This window comes from Desmodus rotundus, chromosome 12 (genome assembly GCF_022682495.2).
Source record: "Desmodus rotundus isolate HL8 chromosome 12, HLdesRot8A.1, whole genome shotgun sequence".
In the NCBI taxonomy this organism is placed as follows: domain Eukaryota; kingdom Metazoa; phylum Chordata; class Mammalia; order Chiroptera; family Phyllostomidae; genus Desmodus; species Desmodus rotundus.
Window position 1 is genome coordinate 27,856,244 of NC_071398.1, and position 22,159 is coordinate 27,878,402.

The window sequence follows — 22,159 nt, forward strand, 5'->3', positions numbered from 1 at the left end:
GCCCCAACCTTTCCAAGTGTCGATTTTCAATATGTCCAAAATGAAAAATATTTTGCAGTTGAGAACTCTACAAGTAGAATTGTTCAGAAGCTCAGAGACAAAACCAAGGGCACGCCCGCCTTTCCCTCTCTCCTTTCAGGCAAAGAGGGCCTTGGGAACAAGTGAGCCCTGAGCAGTGCCCAGCTACCCAGTCTAGAAGTCTGTGCCATCCCGATACAGCCTGAGTCATTACATCCATCAAGATTATCATAATGTCCCCACTGGCCCTCAAGAGGTTGACATTTGTTCATTCAACAAGTGTTTTCAAGTCCCTACTGTGTGCCAGGCACCGTTCAGAGAGGGCATGCATGAATTCTCACACTGGGTCCTCATGGCCACCACAGGAAGTCAACCATGATCATTCACAATGCAAACTGGCAGTGGTCACTATTCCAGCCCTCCCTCCAGCCCCCTTCTCCATGAGGCACCTGCCCAACCTCAGAGGTAAACCCCCAGCCGCTTCTACCAGGTGATGGATGGGCGGGATCACAAACGCAGCTACTTGCCTCCTAGCCTGCACACTGAAAACAATTTTGGCAGCATTTCACCAGTGGCTGTGTGGTCCAGAGGCAAAGCATGGCTTGCTTGAAGTCACAGCTAAGTCACAGGCTCAGGAGTCAAACTCAGCCCTCTCAGTCCCTACTAGATGGTGACCCTTTCTGGATGTGACCCCCAGGTGCAGAAGGAACACGAGGCCAATTACCTGCACAACCTCCTTCACCAGGGTCTTGTCTGTGCCGGTTTTGGCTCGCTGCAGCCCGCTGACGTTCTCGCCGATCCACGTGATCAGGGCGAACTTGGACCTCTTGCTCATGGCATCCCCAGTGGTGAAGCGCACAAAGGCGAAGAATCGGATATCATCTGCAGCCAGCAGCAAAAAGAGGGCATAGGGTTTGGTTAAAACACCCCAAAACCACATCTCCAAGAAGGGCTATAAGCCATGGGTGCACCCAGAGCAGCGCAGCTGGGACTTAAGGTTGACCTTGGCCAACATTCTGTCATTTGATCCCAACAACAGCACCCAGGCTTTGATGCCCATTTCACAGACAGGACATGAAGGTTCAGAAGGGTCACCTGACACGCCCAAGGCCGCACAGGTGGTAGGAAGCCACACTGGGATATGAAACCAGCCTCTCTGGTGCTATACCTGCCACCCTCCCAACCCTCATACCATCAAGGCGCAAGCTCTGGATCTTACTCAGGGAGCAGTTCGTCAGCTTGTCTTGTCCCCAGGCCTCGAGACCCCGCTAGGACTAGGCATAGGAAAGCCACATGGAGGTGGGAACCGGGTTGGGGAGGAGTTGGATGGGGGGGAAGTGGCCCTTATTTTGGCCTGGTTTACAGCTCTGGGCCCACTGGTCATGTCTAGCTTATGGCTAGACAACTAGGCCATTAAGAATTCTGAGTGTTCTTCCATTGGGTGCATTCTGCTTGTTATAGCTTATATATTCATTTGTATTAAAATGACTCCGGAGCACAGGTGGCAAACACAAGGCCCACGGGCCAAATCCAGCCCTCCTCCTTGTTTTATCCTGCTGGTACCTTGTTTCCACCCGGGGGCAGCACTGTGCTCTTGTTTAACTGTTAAGGAGTAGTTACATTTACACAGTCCTAAAATTACATTCAGCCCTTTGAAGGCAACCATGAGGCCCACGTAGCCCCCGGTGAAAATGAGTTTGACACCCTGCTCTAGAGGTTAGTTTGCTCCAGTGATCTACATTTCCCTTTCATTTCATTACCACACTTTTTCATTATTGTCGCTTTGGAACGTCTTCCACATGCTAAGTTCCCCTGACCACCATTCCTTGTGTCACCAAAACATTCTTGAATTTTTAAAGTGCAGTGTGCGCGCGAGCGTGTCCCCCGAGGACAGTGGGCTGGATGGTTCTTTGTTGTGGGGCACCCTGGGCCTCATAGAATATTAAGCAGCACCCTCAGCCTCCACCTACAAGATGCCAGTAGCATGCTTCCCAACCCATTACGACAACTGAAAATGTGTCCAAACATTGCCCCAGGTCCGCTGGGAGGCAGAGCCACCCCTAGCCGGGAACGAATTTCTAGTTACCATTTGTGTCCCACTTAATCAGGACCCCCTTTGTTTCTTCCACCGACATTCTGTGCTTTTCACTGAGAAGTCACATTTCCTTGCCCTGCTTCATTTCCACATAGTTCATATTCTAAGTGTCCATATCATGAGATCTCATTACAGTCCCTACCTGGCGAAGGCTGGCACAGGGGATGCTACTGGTTTGGGTTATTTTTGCACCAGCTGCTCTGCTCAGCACTGACATTCTTAATGGCGCTTGGTTGCTAGCTTTAAAATCCCTCAGGTACTTGTTGACAATGTAGAGGTGTGCTTCTCAAATATTTGTGTATATTTGACTCTTGGGGGTCTTGCTAAGATACAGATTCTGATTCAGCAGATCTAGGGTAGGGGCCTGGGGCCTGCATTTCTGACTAGCACCCCAGTAATGCTGATGCAATGGTGATGCTGAAATGCTGATGAGGTTTTTACATTACTTTTTAAATCAAGGTGCCTTTCTTCCCAGAATCTTTCTAGGTGGCTCCATGCTGAATCCCATACGAGTATAGGTTCACACTAAGACCACTAGCCTTCTGTTCTGAGTGTAATGGGAACACAGTACGGAGCCGATCAAGTTCATTGCCTGGTTAGTACCTCAAAGCCTCAGCACTGTTGAACAACAACTCTGCTGTCTGATGCGGACCCATCTGTCCCATGGAAGCTACGAAGCAGTTCTCAGCAGGCCACAGACTCCGGATCTGGACTCTACAGTCCAGGCCAGGGGACTCCCAATGTTTATTTCTTAAAGGAAACAGATCATTACGACTATTCACACTGGCACGGCACGTCAGTTTATAAAGCACACTTATGTTTCACTACCGCATTCGGTCTTCACCACCATGCAGATGGTGCGGGTGGGGGGGGGTTACTGCCATCACCTTCACCAACATCCAAACCACCATTGGATAGAGGCAGCTCAGACGTTGTGTGATACACCCAAAGGAACATACTAATGACAAAGGCAGCCTTGAAGCCAAGGACCTAAACAGCTTGGGTGTGTCTACCTACCCAGCCACAGGAGTTCAGTGGGTGCCCACCGTGGGGCCTGACCATAGGGTCAGCGGATAACAAGGCAGTGGGGCCCTGGACGGTGTGGCTCAGTGGACTGAGCGCCGGCCTGCAAACTGAAAGGTTGCAGGTTCTATTCCCAGTCAGAGCACATGCCTGGGTTGAAGGCCATGTCTTCAGTTGGGGGTGTGCGAGAGGCAACTGAACTATGTATCTCTCACACATTAATGTTTCTCTCCCTGTCTTTCTCCCTCCCTTCCCCTCTCTCTAAAATTAAATAAAATATTTTTTAAAAAGACCACAAGGCAATGGGGACAGAGAGGAAAGATGGTCTCAAGGGCACGTCACAGGCCAAATCAACAGGGCTCCGTGACCAACTAGCCATAGGAAGTAAAGAAGAGGTCCAGGAGATTCCCACGTGGGGCAAGAGCTCTGCCTCTCATTCCCAAAGACTCTGACTTGCTTAGTCCCCAGACATCTGAGCCACAGCTGCCTCATCTGTAAAATGAGGTGATTATTTTTTTTTGTCCTTCCCACTTTTTTCTTTATTCACATAAAAGTCACATAACATAAAATTCACCATTTTAACTATTTTAAAGCATAAAATTCAGTGGCATTTAGTACACTCACACTATCGTGTGATCATCACCACTAATGGCACATCATTTGCATCACCCCAAAACGAAAGCCCGTACCCAGTGACAATCACTCCACACCCTCCCCTCCCCCAGCCCTAAGCAACACTAATCTGCCTTCCATCTCTGGATTTGCCTGTTCTGGACATTTCACACAGATGGAGTCATACACTATGCGGTCTTTTGTGCCTGGCTTCTTTCACTCAGCATGGTTTCAAGGTTCAGCCACACTGTAGTGTGGTCAGTACTTCATTCCTTTCACGGTTGAATACTATTTCATTGTATGGATATGCCACAATCTGTTCATCCACTCATCTGCTGATGGACATTCGGGATGTTTGCAAAGGCTTTACACCACCCTCATTAGTTGATCATGAGGGTTAAACATGATCACTGTGAAACCCGCCTGCATATCAAGGCTCTGTCTGATGAGGTAGAACCTTTCCCCTGAAGCTGTAGCCACAGGGAGGAGCTGCCAGGTGGGTAGTGAGCACAGGAAATGAGGCCAGTGGGACTGAGGAACTGAAATTCACACAGCCAGCCACACGTGGGTTTTGCAGACATAGAGAGTGGGGGTACGCTTCGGAGCTTTTCCCAGCATTCGCGGCAGTGTTTGGGAAGCCAGGGCGCTGTTTTGAGTAGTGTTACTGGAGGAAAAGCAGAACTAGCACCGAAGTGTTTAATTAAATTGCAGCCTTGACCTGAGGGGGAGGTGGGACACACATCAGATGCCAAGGCAACACAGCAAAACAAACAAACAAACAGGCAGACAGGCAGTCTGCTTCCATGGGAACCACTCTATTTACCGTCTCCATATAGATCAGCCTGGGCATTTCGGTTCTGTAACAGCATTTGGGTCCCAACTACCCAAAGTTGCAAAGGACCAACTCAGGACCTGGCACAAGGTAGGTAAGTCATACTCCCCACCTCAAGGACATGGGGGACCTGGCCTTTGTGGATCTCCCAGAACTGCAGGCCAATGTCATTTAAGTTACCGTGGCAGGCAAGGCTGTTTCCGGAGTGGATTTGGGGCACTTATCTGACAATGGTTTAACCAAGAAGGTTGCTGAGGTTTTGAAAATCCAAGAGTCATGTGGTGCTAACAAATGTTTGCTGCTCAACATGGAAAAGTCATTTTCATAGCCGCCCACGCAGGTCTGAAGCCTCTTCCCCCTCCATCCACCCTGAAGGAGGCTGTGAGGCCATTTTGACCTCAAACTGGCCTGTGCAGGAGGAAGTTCTAGTTCTTAGACACTGGGTGGAAGGCCTTCCCTCTTCTGGACAAACCAGGCAGAGCGGACACACACGCACAGCTGTGGCACCACATCAGGAGTGGAAAACACCACACCCCTCATTTATCGCCCGCTAATGTTACTCTCTCACCCAGGAAAACGTGGCCATGTCGACTGAGAAAGGCACAGCTACACCTCACCATGCATGTATATAGTGTGCTCGTGCATGTCTGTGTGCATGTGCCCCTGCGTGTGCACGTATCTGGGTGTGTGCACGTGTGCATCTGTGTTCGTACACTAACATGGCAAAACTGGCCAGGGGGCAGTTGGTACTAGAGGTTGCTGTCACCCTCGTGTGTCACTCAGTCCCCAGTGGGGCCAATGGCATGTCTCTTCAGAAGCGGTTCAGGAGTTGAGGGTGCAGCTCTGGACGACCCCAGTGGGAGAAGCACAAACACACACACCAGGAGCAGACACCCCGAGCCCGTCTGTCAGAGGCCTTGGCGTGGCTGTTTACACCTGCTGCTCCCGGGCCGCTCACCCTCCGCCTTCAGCTCTACGGCACCCAGGCTGAGTCCAAGTTCCAAAATCCATTAGTTCTCCTTCACTTTGGGCCAGCTCTGTGACTCTGAATGTCTGTAAGTCTCGGTTTCCTCATCTTACAAATGGGTCACATACCTGCCTCATAAGGAAGTTGTGAGTATTAAATGGAAGAAGTGGGCGGCGCAGGCCTTGGCAGATGGGATGGTTGCTCTCTTCCTATCCCTCCTGTCCAGTGGAACTGCTCTCCGAGGTCTGCAGTGGTCTCCAAACTGCTGAGCCCGACACGGAGCGTGCTAGCCTCTGCCTTCTTTGCTGGCTTTCTGCTCTGGGTTTCAAAGCAGCAGCTCTTCTGGGAGCACACAGTCATTTAGTCATTCATAATGTATTTCTTGAGGGCCTACTATGTGCCAAGCCCAGCTAAGCACAGGGGGTACAGATAAGACCAAGGAGGGTCCTGATGATAATAGAGGCCAGTGTTTACTGAGCACAGACGATGTGCCAGGCACTTACACGTATTTGCACATTTTATCTTGACTTCTCTGTGAGATTAGCACTGCTCACAGCCCCATTCTACAGGTGAAGAAACTACGGCTCAGAGGGGTGAAGCGCAAAGGAGACAGATGACTCCCTCCCTGCCCGGTGGAGAACGGGTTAAGTCTAAACCAGCAGTTCTCAATGTATGGTCCTCCAACCAGCAAGCCCAGGAACATATTAGAATGTGAATTCAGACCCTCTGTGACTGGGGCCTGCAAACTGAGTTTAAACAAGCCCCCAGGGGCATCCTGATGCCCCCAAACCTTGAGAACCACTGACCCAGAGGAAGAGGAGAGTAATGACTTTTGGCATGGGGAACTTGCTCTACTCCTAGCAGGGCAAGGGGGTGAGGCAAAAGGCCCCATGGACAGAAAAGCTGAAGTGCTCAAAGTTCAGCCTCCACCCCCTTCCTCCCCAGCTGCACACCTTTTACTTTAAGGAAGTGATCGTGTAAAGGAGCTTCCTGTGTGGCCTGGCTTCTCAACATGGTAATTGACAGAGTTAGACGCATTAGGTGTGGTTCCTGAGTATCTCACCATCAAAGACCATCAGGACTGTCCCCCCTGAGACTGTCTCTCTCTGCTCAAATCCCACAGCCCAAGAAAAAGCAGAGCATATTTAGAAAAAGAGCAACTGAGGCCCTGGCCGCCTAGCTCAGCTGGTTAGAGCATCATCCTGATACGCCAAGGTTGCAGGTTCAATCCCTGGTCAGGACACATACAAGAATCAACCAGTGAATGCATAAATAAGTGGAACAACAAATTGATGTTTGTCCCTCTCTATATATAAAAAAAGAAAAAAGCTGCTGAGCCATGGCACTGGGTAAAATCATCTATTTGACATAAGCTGTCATTAACAAGGATTCCCAAAGGCATCACAAAATCCCACAGAGCCTCATCTAGGGAAAGTGTCAACCAACGGCAAAGCGAGGTTGAGGACAGTCAGCCCCACCGCGCTGCCTTTTGGCCAGCGCCGAGAGCTCCAAGTCCAGGCTGGCTGCATGTTGAGTGCGCCTGACTTGAGGCCATGGGCACCCTCCCCTTCCTGCCTCCTGAGAGTCTTGTTCATGAAAAGATGTCCTCACACGATGTTCGTAAAACTCCACCCTCAAAAGAACTTGACCCTTTGGTTGGCCTATGCAGCCTCATCACAGGCAATGAAGGGTTATCAGCCTGAAAGAGCTCCTGGACCAGCCCATCCCACCCGCCTCAAGGACCCCTTAGAAGCCCTAGCCAGGGCCCAGTGGGTTCAATGTCCTACTTCTCCCTTCCAGGCTCCTCATCTTCATTTACTAAGATAACGCGCGGCATAAAGCCATCATAGGTAAAGTCCTCAGACACTGCCTGGCAAAGTGCTCGCAGAGTAAGCTGCCACCGTGTTGAGTTTTCTCCCCTGAGCCCCTTCCTCCCTTTAGCTCTCCCCTAACCCCTCCCTCCAAGACCCTACATTTTCCTTCTTTCTCTCGTGCCTCACCACCACCTCACCTCCCCACCACCTGTGCCTCTTTCTCCTCTGTCCTCCCTCCTCCTGCACTCTGTCTAAGACCAGACAGGAGGGAGGAATTTAGGAAGAGAGACAGAGAAGGCAGGAGGTGATGCTAAACCGTTATACAGAAGAAACGATAACACAAAGAGGGGAGGTGACCACAAAAAGGCATGAGAAAAGGGGGAGTAAGACTTCTCTGGAATCACCAAGGCCACCAGGATGAGATGCTTTAGTACTTTCCCAAAAACTATGAAGGGCATAGAAGCCACACCAACCTTTCCAGGACTTCCCCTGCTTCCCCTGCCAAGCTTGACATCTCCCAAGACTCAGGGAACCCCTAAGGGGCAGATTCTGCCCAAACCTTGCCATTAGTCTCACCAGGGTGACCTCAAAACAGGGTCCTACCCTGGCTGGTGTGGCTCAGTGGATTGAACACCAGCCTGTGAACTACAAGGTCACCGGTTCGATTCCTAGTCAGGGCGCATGCCTGGGTTGCAGGCCAGGTCCCCAGCTGGGGGCGTGCAAGAGGTAACTGATTGATGTTTCCCTCACACATCAATGTTTCTCTCCCTCTCTTTCTCCCTTCCTTCCCTTCTCTCAAAAAAAAATGATTAAGAAAAAAATGAACAGGATCCACACTGAGGGAGGGCCCCTGCCTTCTCGCAAAAAGGACCCAGTCTTCCCCTCTGCCTGCCCCCTAAGCCAGCCCTGGCTGGAGAAGGACAAAACCCAGAGACTGAGTATCTGCAATGGGCCAAGCAGTGTACAGATTTTCACACTTTTGCAAATACTTTGAACAATTATTTTGTTACACACAAAACACATACTGAGTATAAAATAATTAGAAGTATAAAGAAGCAAAAATAAAGGTCTTACCACCTACATAACCCCTGTAAACATTTTGATGCATGTCCTTTGGTCTTTTTAGCTACTTTCATATTTTTCTAGTTCCTGTTATATTGCACAGTATACAAAATGACTTGCAGGCACCTGAAAAATATCTGCTTGTCAACAGAAAGGAGAGAGAGAGAGAGAAGTAACCATTTCATAATTTCCACCCAACACTGACCTTCAGAGCAAGACAGAGAAAGGGGGAAGGAGAACCCAGGGAGGAAATTGCCCCAGAGCTCTATAGCTTGTGGCTTGCTCTAAAGCTGACCTAACCTTATATAGTCTCCCTAAGAAGTTATGCAAACAAGGTTCAGTAAGGAGAAAACAACCCACACACCAAAAAGCTGAGCTGTCAGCTTCCACCAAGTAAGCTCCCTGGAGGAGGTAAGAAAGGAAATGGGAAAGAATTCTAACATCCTGCCACCCAGGGCAAGGCAACAGCTGGACGGTAGCCACACTGCGCTCACTTCCAGCAGGCTGCAAAAGGGGGAGCGGGGAGCCCAGGCAGGGACCGCAGGACAGGAGGAGGACTTAGGAAGCAGAAAATGTCCTTCCTCTCAGGGACAAAGAGGACACAGAAGTCTTGTTGGGTGCACTCCCACCCTGCCCAGGGGACTACAGCCCGAGGGTGAAAGGAGCCTGCTTTCTGGCTTTCTCCCCTGAAGGGAGAGCTACCATTATTGAAAATAATGGTAGCTCTTTTACAAAGTGACTTGCATTGTTTGCCCCAATGGGTAAAACAACAAAAAAACCTCTTGTCCCACTCAAAAAATGTTTGGAAAATATTAAAAAGTATACAAAATAACGATAACTCATCCCCGGGATAACAGCGCTGTGTGCATCGTGGTGCGTCCCTTCCTCCGAGAGGATGAATGGAGAGTGTGTTCACTGCCGCGACCCATGCTCTCCGTACACACACACACACACAGTCTGCGCTGAGGTCACACTGTGCGTGCAGTTTGATTCTCTTTCCCCCGTTCCTCAAAGCACAGACTTCACAAATGCCTCCTCCCTGGCCGACTTCACATGAAATGCAGCATGACCCAGCTTCCCCAGTCTGACTGAGAACACCAGAAAACAGAGTACAGGAGAGCCAGAGGAAAAGAAAGATGATTACTTCAGCGGAACCCTCAGGGAGTGGGCTGATCTGGATGCCCGCATTACTGGATAGCCAGCGGTTTTCCCCCAATGACAAAGCACCAGAACCTTTTTTTTAATGATGACTTTTACTTCCTTAAATGGCAGTCAGTGTGTTCTACGCGACTCCACCTTCTGAGGCGGAGATCAGAGGCTGTACGGGTGCGGCGGCGTCTACAGTGAGACACTCTGGAGACACTGGTGGACTCTGGGGCAGGCGGCCTGCGCACGAAGTGCCCCTGGTGTGCACTGCTCTGCATTCTTGCATCTGCTTTTCATAGTTTTGCCATTTTCCAATGCTGTCAGTAATCTGACAAACATTTATCAACAATCTGTGGTCCAGAGACACAATCGCTGTGCTCAAAAATAGGCAATCTAGCCCTGGCTGGTGCAGATCAGTTGGCTGGAGCATCATCCCATAAATTGGTCAGGGCACAGGCCTAGGCTGCGGGTTCTGTCCCCTGTCAGGGCACGTGCAGGAGGCAACCGATCCAGGTTTCTCTGTCTCCCTTCCTCTCTCTGGAATCGATGGATAGATCCTCAGGCAATGATTAAAATACGTATATATACATACACACAAAAAATCTAGCCTGGAAAAAAAAAGTATGTGAACATAATGTAGTTAGTGCCATAGCAATGAGAGCACAGGGTGAGTAAGAACATTAAGAAAGAAGGAAATTAACTCTGCCTGGGGCTTGGTGGTCAGGGCAGGCTTCACAGAGGAGGTGATGTTTGATATGGGACTTGAAGGATGACTTGGACTTCATCGGCTAACAGGGTAAGTACAAAGGGGGCTCATATTACAACTTGAGTGAGACTCTGACAGAACTCCACAGACAAAAGCCACAGCTTCTGTGGACAAGTTCAAAGCGCCTGCCTCCACCAGCCCTTCTATTTTTGACTTGCCACAAGCTGGGGGTGAGGAGCATATAATTAGCTTATCATTACTGTGTGTAAAATAAGAGTTTAAGGCTCAAAATGACTTCCCTGAGGGCTCCTCCAGCTTGCTCAGCCCCTACTCCAGGTCAGCAGGCATCTGGTCCCAACTACATCCAAGTGCCCACATGGCGCCTGACACACTGGTCATGCTCAAAAACGTTTCCTGAGTAAACGAAGAGGCTTTGCTCCATCTCCTGCAGCCGCTTTTCAGTCCCCAGTTTTCGGCTGCATTCAGTTCAGTGGGAGATGCCATTTTATAAGAAAAAAACCAGCCCCGGCAGCGCGGCTCAGCTGGTTGGAGTGTTGCCCCATACACCAACAGGTGGTGGGTCCGACCCCTAGTAGGAGCATGTCTAGCAGGGAACCAATTGATGTTTCTCTCTCACATTGATGTTTTTTTTCTCTCTCTTTCTATCCCCCTCTTCCTCTCTCTAAAATCAATAAACATATCCTCACATAAGGATTGAAAAAAAAATGTCCTGGATTTTAAAGGTCTGGTTTCCACCTGCAGAGAACAGGAGAGAACAGACCTGCGGAGAAGAGCAGATGTGGTCAGACAGGTAACAAATAACTGGTCTGGGCAACTCTGTCCATTACAAATGAAAGCATGTGGGAAGGGCAGACCAACAACATGGTGTTCCTAGAATTAGCAATTTCGTGCTCACCTCACCAAGTGTGATACACAGAGGGGCAAAGCACACTCTGAACCTTAGCAGCCTGACGGAACCACGAGACTGGGAGCTTGTCCCAGCTGCCCTGCCCCCTCAGAACCTCAGTTCTCTGGGCTGGAGGATGGCTTCTCCATCTCTATCTCAGAGCCCCTGAGGGGTGGGGACAGACGCAGAGCTTGCCATCCCCCTGGCTGCTAACGACATTCCCAGCCCTTGAGCGTGCCCACACATTTAGAGCTGACTCATTTTACTCTATTGATTGACTTATTTATCAACCCATACTAATATCCAAGACAGAATCTCCACTCTTCTTTTATTATTTAATGATTTGAGACGGAGAAACACTGATTTGTCGTTCCACTTTTTATGCATTCATTGGTTAATTTTTGTATGTGCTCTAAGTGGCGATTGAACCCACAACCTTGGGGTACTGGGACAATGCTCTAACCAACTAAGCTACCTGTCCAGGGCCGTCCACTCTTCTTTAAGTACTCATTTCTGATGCAGTGGATTAAGGCAATGAAAGAGATCTTCAGCACCAGCTCTGCGCCGGGCTGGACTGGAAAGATGGAAACCCAGCCAAGGGAACCATGCTGTGTCTGGATGTCAATCCTCATTGGAAACAGGAGACGGTGTAAAGCCCTCAGAACTAGACAAGTGGTCAAAAACGCTAGACAGGGATGCTGACAAGGATGATGGTAACTATTATGGAGCAAATGGAGGCGGCAGGGAAATGACAACGCATGCAATCAAGTCTACGCAGAGCATGCGGCGCCGGGGCAGTGGGGTTTGAGGGTAGGCAGGTCTGAAATGGAGGGGAAGTGACCGAAGTAAACATGCTGAGCTAGGGAATAACTGCGGAAAGGACAAGGGTGAAATTCTGGAAGGCCATGGAACATAAGTAGTGGGCATAATATGATGCGGCTCCGTAAAATCCAGAGTCCTTACCACGGCCCACAAGGCCGGCTGTGCTCTGGGCCCTGCCCCCCCCCCCCAACCCCACGTCCCTGCGCATTTGGTATCACGGGCCTTCTTGACTTCTGCCCCCCCGCCCACCCCTTCTTGACATTTTAAAGACTGAGATCTTATTTACATACCATAAAATTCACCCCTTTTATGAATTATACCCTTCACGTGTTTGATTCATTGGTTTTTAGTACATTCACAAGGTTGTGCGACCATCCTCACTGTCTAGTTCCAGAACACGTCATTATCCCAAAGTGAGACCTCGTACCCATTCACTGCCACTCCTCATCTCCTGACCCCTCCCCTGGCAACCACTAACCTGCTTTTGATCTCTATGGATTTGCTTGCTCTGGAAACTTCAAGTAAATGGAACCATACAACGTGTGACCTTTCATGTCTGGCCTCTTTCACCAAGCATGATGGTTTTAAGGTTCATCCATGTTGTAGCATGAATCAGTACCGCATTCCTTTTTACGACTGAGTAATATTCCACTGTGTGGACAGAGCTGATGGACATTTGGGGGGTTTCTAGTTTAGGGCTGTTGTGAATAGTGCTGCTGTGAGCTCTCATGGACAAGTTTTTGTGTGGACACGTTTCTCTAGGGTGTGTATACTAAGGAGTAGAATTATTAGGCTTCACCTTTCCAGAAACTGACTTGCCACAGCTGCTGTACCATTTTCCATCCCGCCCAGAGGGTTCCGCTTCTCTACATCCTCACCAACACCTGTTATTAGAGCCTCCTAGTGTGTTTGACATATTATCTCATTGGGGATCGACTGGCATCTCCCTATTACTCATGATGTTGACCGTGTTTTCATGTGTTTATTGGTCATTTGTGTATCTTCTTTGGGGATATTCAAATCCCTTGCCCTTTTTTTAATTGGGTTGTTGTCTTGTTATTGTTGGGCGGTAAGAGCTCTTTATATATTCTGGACACCAGACGATTATCATATATATGACTTGAGGGTTTTGCTGGGCCTACTCCTCACCCAGATACCTGTGTGTCTGCATCCTTCTCATTCAGGCCTCTCCTTGGTGTCCCCTCATCTTCCTCCCAGACCAGTCTTGCTAACAGTGGCTTCCCTGCAGTCCGTCCGTGGCCCCTGCTTCATTTTATTTTCTTTATGATGCTCATCTCCTGAAATGATCTCACTTGCCAGCTTGTCTTTTATCTGTCCCTGTGCTTCCAACAGAATGTAAACTCTATGACTTAGATCCCTTAACTTCCCAGGACCCAGAGTTCCTGACACACAGTAGGTCTTCATTTTAAATTTGTTGGATGAATGAGTAATTACAAATCACCAAAGAAGAGAGTAGGTTACTTTCCTGGAATCAGACACATGGCAGTAGGTTTTGCCAAATCAGGACAGAGCAAGTGGCATCCAGCTCAGCGCTGCAAGAGCATGCAGAGAGAACACAGGCCCTCCTCTGTGTGGCAGGGGCCAAGGGGACACAGGGCGCCTGGGCTCACACAGGGGCTGGCACTTTTCACTCCTCCCCCAGCGTGACCCAGAGGGGCTCCTGGCCTGCCTGAGTCGGCAGCTTCCTTCATCTGCAAACCAAGAACAATATGCTCCATTCTATAGCCAGGGTAGAATTATTGCCAAAAAGAGAAGAAAACTACTTCCGGGTCAGATTAGATGACTCCAAGGGACATCCTTTCAGACGAAAGTAGTGAAGTCAGAATTTTACACTGGGAGGGATGAAGGAGTTTGAATTACAGTGTGTCGCTCCCCAGAGACCATCCCAAGGTTTCCACTTCAACAAAGGCAGAAAAATTACCTCTGAGCTGCGTATTCCCACTAATGTGATGCCAGCCAGAGGCACAGGCCTAGGGCTGTCCCTTAGCGGTCAAGAAAAGAGCGCATAGAAAGTTGGTAGGAGAGTAGATCTTAACAGTTCTCATCACAAGGAGAAATTATTTTTCCTTTTCTTTTTATTGTATCTATATCAGATGATGAATGTTAACTGAGCCTATTATGGTAATCACTTCACAATACTACATGAAAATTAAACTATCATGCTGTACCTTAAAGATTACAATGATGTATGTCAATTATTTATGGAAAAACAGAAAAAAAGCTTGCCTGCAGTCTTCCCTCCTTGTTTCAAAAGAATTTCAGCTGAAGGGTCAGAAAGCAGCAGGGCATCAGGAGGGGTGGCCAGGAACACAGGCACTAGGTGAGGAACACAGGTCAACCCTCTGTACCACCTGGACCAGTGCCTTCCCGTCTCTGAGCCTCAATTTTCCCGTCTAGGAAATGGGAGTAACAACAGGGCCTACCACACCAGGGCACAGTGTGGATTAAATGAAATCGTGATTAGATAACAGGAGCTGGCAAAATGTTGGCCCCAAAGATTCTGCACCCTAATCTCCAGAACCGGTGACGATGTGACTGGCATGGCAAAAGGGACTTTGGAGATGTAATTCAGTCCATGACCCCAACATGGAGAGATGATCCTGAAGGATCTCAAAGGCAGACCCACAAGCATCTTCAAAGGGAGAAAAGGGTGGTAGGAGAATCAGAACCACCGAGATGGCGCTGTGAGGACTCACCCTGCCGTTGCTGACCTGGATGACGGGGGGTGGGGGGAGGCCATGAGCCAAGGGATGCCGGTGGCCTCCAGAAGCTGAAAAGGGCAAGGACACGGATTCTGCCCCCAAGCCTCCAGGAGGAACCAGCCCTGCTGACTCCTCGATTTTAGCCCTGCAAAACTGATTTTGGGCTTCTGACCTCCCAAACTATAAGATGTTAAAATTCTGTTGCTTTAAGCCACCAAGTTTGTGAAAATTTGTTACAGCAGCCATCAGAAACTCATACAATGACCCCAACACAATGGCTGGCACATTAAAGGTTCAGAGCTCACCATTATTTTTTAAAGTATTATTATCGCCTATTATTGGCAAAGAAGATTACACAAATGCATAGAAGATAAAATAAGAATAAGAGCACAAGAAAAAAATGAGATAGATGACCATAAACTAAGTCCAAAACTAAAACAGGATCTAAAGCAGGTCAATTTCAAAATGCACTGATGAAGTAACATACAAAATGCTGCCGTAACAGCGCCTGCAGACACAGTCCTCTGGGGACTTGTCCCTGCTATGGCCACTGGGCTGAATCTGAAAAGCCAAACGCATAAAATCAAATCAGTGAGGAATGCAACCATGCAGTGGCTCTGGGCAGGAGACCTGGGCCAGAGGCCAGCGGGGACAGGACATCAGCCAGGGAGCCCCGGTGCCTGATTCGGGGGACTGGCATTCACTCATCTATGTTCATCCATCAACTCAACAAATACCTGGGGGGAGAATGCCAGGTGCTGTTCTAAGTGCTGACAGGATTCTGCCCCCGCCGTCCCCCAGGAGCTCACTCCAACAGAAGACAGATGACAAACAGATACAGGAATGCTCATGTGCATGTAACTTGAGAAACTGCAAAGTGCTACAGCCCACAACCTGGGCCCACACAGGGGAGCAACACACCCCCTGGCCAGAAAGAGATTGGGACTGGCTAACCATACGGGGTAGGGATTCTCCACTAAGGCAACCAGAATGACAAAGTCCCTCTGTCCAGGGCCTCCCCATGGAATTGAAGAAACAGATAAGCACACGAGCACTGCACAATGTGATGGCGTCGCAAAGGCAAGGAAGGCATCTGAGCAGAGGGGGCATTTACACTGGGCTTTGATGGATGTATAGAAGTTCTCCAGGAAAGCAAAATGGATGAGGACAGTGCAGGAAGGCTATCCCCAAATCATATGAAAGGGGGAAGGTCCCTAGCTGGGTGGCTCAGTTGATTGGAGCATTGTCCCATATACCAAAAGGCTAATGGTTCAATTCCCAGTCAGGGCACATACGGGAGAAAACCAATCAATGTTTCTCTCTCTCTCTACCTTCCTCTCTCTCTAAAATCAAGACATATCCTTGGATGAGGATAAAAAAACAGGGGGGTGGGAGCAGCACAGAACAGAGGTAAAGCTGGGAACCTCAGACAGATCTGGGTTCAAAGTCCCATTTTTTCACTTACTGTGCCATCTCAAGCAAGTGAATTTTGACTCTCCAGGGAAATCATCAGCTTCCTCATCAGTAAAATGGGGATAACTCCCACTTATGGGTGTCACTGCACTCAGTCCACCCATATCCCTCATGGAAGAAAAACATGTTAGAGGTAATACATGCACAGCATGCCCATATTGCCTAGCGTTAGGTCATCCATGAGGTCAGAATCTTAGGTGTTGGGGATGTGCCTTTGTGAGGGGCAGAGGTAGCCAATGATCATCTGTTGGGGAAATTTCCCCAGGTGTACTGGAGAACACCAAAGGAAGACACAGCCAAGAGACCAAAGAAAGAGCCTGACAATTCCAGAGTTAAACCAAAGAGAACTTACGGACAACTTGGGCAGCAGCAAGATGGTGGATCACCACTGCCCAAAAGGGGACAGGGGCTTGATATACCGAGCCACCAGTAACACAGATGGCTTGTAGTCAATGAGCACATGCTTGTTAAGAACTCATATTCCACCCTGGCTGGGGTAGCTCCGTGGATTGAGTGCTGGCCTGCCAACTGAAGGGTCACTGGTTCGATTCCCGGCTAGATCACCAGTTGGGGCTGTGTGAGAGGCAACCAATTCTATGTTTCTCTCACCCATCAATGTTTCTCTCCCTGTCTTATCCCTTCCTTCTTCTCTCTCTAAAAATAGATAAATAAAATCTTTAAAAAACCCCGACAACTGTATATCCCAAAGCCCACACATCCTGAGATGATTTCAAGTCACTGGAAGAAACTTGCTTCTTAAAATGAAAATGACATTGGTCACATCAAGCACTAGAAACCATTTTGCCTAATAGAATCCTGCCATAAGGGGCATCCATGTCATCTCTAAGCATTTGGACCTTATAGACAAAAGTTACAAAAAGTTCTTAAGGGGAGAGAAGTTGGCACTACCTGATGTCTAGTTTAGAAAGCCGCAGCGGGCCTGGACTGCACGTTCACTGGAGTCAGGGAAAGGGCCCAACTCAGAATTCAGCAAAGGGCTGGGCACTCGACAACTGTCCTGGAGAAGGAAACACCATGAATGAGGGTGGAGCCCTAGGAAACACCTACACTTGTGGGGCAGGAAGGGAAAGGAGAACCAGCAGAAGGAAGTGAGAATGGGGAACGAGAGATGAGAGACTAGAGGGAAGGACAAAGGGAGCTCTGCAGGGCAGAAGCAGAGGGAAGGGAATTATATTTTCAGTAAGTACAGGTCACTGACAAATTCCTGAGGAAGGTAAAGTGGAATAAAGACGAAGAGACTACCACTAAATTTAGCAACCAGAAGCTAACGAAGACCTATTCATGGGATTCCATGCTCTGGGTGTGGGGGTGTATCAAAATACTGGGTCCAGCACAAATAACCCCCCTTTTTATTACAAAATCTTTTATTACAAAATAATAACCATGTTATTCTGTAACATAACAATATCATACTCAAGCACACCATATGACACTTTAGGTGAAATGTTCAAATGAAAACTATAGATTATTACATCCATATTACTACCCTACCCACCACACTCAAGCAGGCGTTATTTCTGCCAGACTCTGTATAAGGAGGTAAAGAAAGGAGGGGAGGTAAGCATGTGGACGTAATAGCTACACAACCCAGAAGCAATACTTTCAAAAAGTTAGTGTTAACTCCTAAGGATTTTCAAGGATTAAAAACTCAATTCAATTCAACTAACTGAACACTTTTTCTGAACACGGGACACCCTCCTACCGGGAAGATAGACAGCTAGCAACCTTCCCATGGCATATTTGGACACAACTCAAAAGCAGGCACAAATATCACCAAGAGGAAATTCAAAAAAGAGCTGTCCCAAGCCTGTGCACCTGCGACACACCGTGCAGTGGGGCTCCAGACCGCCCAGGGACAGGTGTGTGGAAAAGAAGGCAATGGAAGACTGAATGTTGCAGAAAACTAAAAGGGTGATGGCTCAATAGTCCTTCAGGATTCTACTTAAAAGTCATAACCCAACATTGTTCCTGAAACAAAGCCCGTGCTCAATCAACTTTTGTTAAATGCATGACTGACAGACTACTTAGCACTTCACAATGTCCACTGCCACAGATTTAAAGCTTCCTTTTCACCTCATATTCCCTTAGACTCATAACACGATTTCTCCCCTTCCCTTCTTACTCAAACTTCTGAAATCCGTATGTGTATGGGAAGCCAGGGCAAAAATCTAGCGCAAAACAGCAAGATACACAGACTGCCGCTTGTCCGTGTGTTGTACAGCCACACATGCAGCGCCATCGAGAGCAAGTCTATTTGTCACAGAGGATGGAATCCCACCCCCCTCCTTTTAGTAATGGCAAAGATTCTCAACTTGACCAAACTCGAGTCAGGCTTCTCTGAGCTTTTTCAACAAGTTTCAACTTGTGTGTTTGTGTTCATCTCTGTATTATCTGATTTTAGCAACAATCCTCCTAAACTCAGTTTAGCCAGAATCCTCCATATTCCGTATCCGATCAATCACCCCTGATGCCTGAGCATGTTCTTCATTCTCCACCGCGCCCTGGGTCTCTGACCACCCGGGCCTGCCTTCAGCAAGAATCGGCTTAGGTGGTTGGTTTAGCCAGAGTGCCCTTTACCCCTGATGTTTCCTCTTGGTAATTTTCCATCTACTGACCCCCCACCCTGCTCCTTGAGTATACATTCCCACCTTTCCTTGTATTGAGTCAAGCCCAATTTTTCTTCCCTACTGCAAAACCTCATGGCAGTAGTCCCCACACCTGTCACAACAGTCCCCCTGAATAAAGCCTACCTTACCACTCTTCAACAAGTATCAGAATAAGTAATTTTTCCTTTAACAGTAAACACACCCCCATTCTTCTTAGGAACCCTCCCACTACCACTCTCAGCACCTGGCCAGGCTGACCCCATCCTAAAGGGGAGTCACCCAGGCCCAAGTTAATGCTTTTTGTCGCTCTTCCTGATGTAGAATAGACCAGAGAAGGGGACGGTACAAGAGACGAGAGTGCACAGTCAAGGAGGGCCTCTTTTGCTCCCTTTCTTAAACATCTATGTCAAGTGGCCACGCAACCTCTCCTGACGTAATTTCCATGAGGGGGGCCTCACTACCTCCAGGGACAGCCCATTCTAACTTGAGGACAGTTCTCCTGCATGTGAACCCCAAATCTACCTCTGAAATATTTACTATTTGGTTCTCTTCTACCACACTGGGTAGAAGTTCATGTCTTTCAAATGACAGTCCTGCAGACATCTGAAGGCGACATTCATGTCCCCCTGAAGTATCACTGCTCCTGCTTAAATATGCCCAATTTCCTCAGTCAATTCGCACACAAAAGGTTTTGAATTCATTGCCCAATCTGGATTCTCCTCTCTTAGCCTGTTACCAGCTGCTTACCCTAGGAACTATGGCCAGGACTCTTTTAGATGGAAATGATAAAGAATTCAGTCAAGCTGGCATAAGGAAAAAAATTCAGTTGGCTCAAAAAAACTCCAATGGCTGGCTCCAAGGGTTTAAGCCATGTCATCCAGTCTCCATTCCCCACCTTTGGCTCTGTTCCTGAGTTCTCATACAGGTTCTCTCTCCAAACAGTAGATAGGTCCTGTAAGTCCCAAGCCTGGGTTATGCTTATAGGTCTTAACCCCATAGAAAGATGGATTCTTTCTGAATAACTCTATCCAAAGATGAATCTGATTGGCTTGACTTGAGTCACATGGGCCCAATCCTGCACCAATCAGTTAACAGAGGGGATAGATTACTCTAATTGGCCAGGTCTTAGTCATGTGCTCTCCCAGTGGGGAGGGGCAGAGTCAGACACACTGGAACTACATTGGCTGAGCAGGATTATTGTGAAATAGGAGGGAGAAGTTTCCCCCCCAATTTGGGATCCTGAACAAATAAAAACATCAAACTCCACAACTCTCTGTGAGTGGTATTTTGAGCTGAACACTCTAGGCTTACCAGAGCATCACAGGAATATTATCTGCACCCAGACCATCATCTAGCCAACATCACATCTACCCCAAATAAAACTTCATGCTGACATTGCCCTCTATGAATGCACCTTTTCTGGTAACCACCCCACACATCAAGTTTCTTTCAACTTATTCATTGAGGTACAACACCTTCCAAGAAGGTGCTGCATTAACAATAACCACATTTATTGAGCACTGAGTCCATTACAGGAACTGCCCTACAAGTTTTATATGTAGCATGTCAATTTATCCTCACAATAACCCTGGGCATTATTTGAGATCATTACCCCCATCTTTCAGACAAGGAAACAGAAAATCTAAGAGGTTTGCCTAAGGTCACACAGCACAGCAAGGGTACAAGTCAAGGCAAGACACCCTGGCTCCACCATTGATGCTCACAACCCATCAGCTCTAAAATTTGCATCAGCAGAAAACTGGATTCATTCCCAGATGCCTAAATTCTTTCCAAAATAAAACTGCTTACAACAGAGTGCTTTGGGGTCCATCAATAGAGGACCAGTTAAACAGTGTTACATTTATATGAGAGAAGAGACACTTTAAAGGCTGGGTGATGACAACAAAGCATCAGCTCCATGAGAACAGGGGCCTTCTCTGCTTCTCTGTTTACTCTCAGTGCCTATAAACAGTGCCCTGCAGAGTAGCCAGTCATGTCCATTGGAGGGAAGGAGATAAGAACGAGAGGGGAGAAAGGAAGAAGAGAATGAAGGAAGGAATGAGCAAACAAGTGAACAAATTTCACATAGTGAAACTATGGCTATATCTGAACTATATCTGATTTTTATTCTCTCCTTTCTTCTTAGTCTTGGTTTCTGAATATTCTATAACAGAACACGATTTCATAGATAGCCCAAGCCACTGCCTCGTCACACATATGTGGTCTATACGACCTTTCTGCTTCAATCAGGGAGACCATGTGTCCAGTCAGTCTGCTAAATGGCTCCTTTCCTGCGAACTTTGTCAGCTGAGCCCTGGCTCCTCTTGCCTCCCAGGGGACTCTGGAGGAACCCGAGACCCTCCAGCTGCTTTACCCATTTCCTCCCCACCATCTCCTCACCCTCCCACCTTTCTGGTGCTCTCTGACCACATACACTACTTCAACATTGATTAAATTCCACCAACGAGACAACAACCATAGTAATTAACATTTATGGAGCATGACTATATCCTAGGTACCACAGAATTGCTTCCTTACTTCTCCTAATGACCACATTATAGCAGAAGGGATGTCCAGGTGGGTCACTCACCTGCTCCAGATCACACGACTGGCAAGTGTGGGAACCCAGGCCGTCCAATGCAGCCCAAACCTTCAATCACTATCTAACGACCTCGTACTGTGCACCGAGCTGCATGTGCACTGGGGTCAAATGTCTAATGCGTGCCTACATGGGGCCTGACGCCCACTGCATGCCGGCCTAGGGTTGAGTGCCTACTGTGTGCTGAGCTGGGGCATGAGAAAGCACAATGTCATCATAACTGCAATAAGAGTAAAATCAGTGACATAAAGTAACGATAGCCAACATTCATCAGGGGCCTGTGCTCTCATTTTAGATGTAATATTTCTAGCCCTCCCAGCCACCCTCAGAGCCAAGGACTGCCAGGATCCCCGTTTTACAGACCAGAAAACTGACGCACAGAGGAAGGGATGTCCTGGCCCAAGGCCACACAGCATGCAAGAAGCAGAGCTGGGATGTGAATCTAGAGCTTTTCTGATTCCAAAGTGTCCTGGCTGTTGAAATAAAAGGGCTCATCCTGGGCTGGGTGGGTGGCTGAATCCTGTTTAGATGGGCTGAGCTGGAGAAGAGGAATTCCACCTGGAAGGAATCTCCAAATCGAAGTCCTGAAGGCTGGAGTGTTAGTATGAGGCTGCAGGTGCACACAGAAGGGTGTGGGGCACTATTGGGCAGGAGATATGGGTAGAGACAAACTGGCTGGAATGCCAATCAGACAGCCTGCTTTACTTCAATGGGCAGGAAGGAGTCATAGAAG

The 22,159-nt window shown here is 48.3% G+C and overlaps 1 protein-coding gene across 1 annotated transcript in view; it reads right to left on the reverse strand.

Moving 5' to 3' along the window:
* The window catches only part of COTL1 (coactosin like F-actin binding protein 1), a 40,266-nt gene that overhangs the window by 13,827 nt on the left and 4,280 nt on the right, over positions 1-22,159 (reverse strand). Inside the window, exon 3 of the mRNA XM_024555935.4 lies at positions 743-900. Within this exon, the coding sequence (XP_024411703.1) occupies positions 743-900 (158 nt within the window). The remainder of the gene's footprint in view (positions 1-742; positions 901-22,159) is intronic.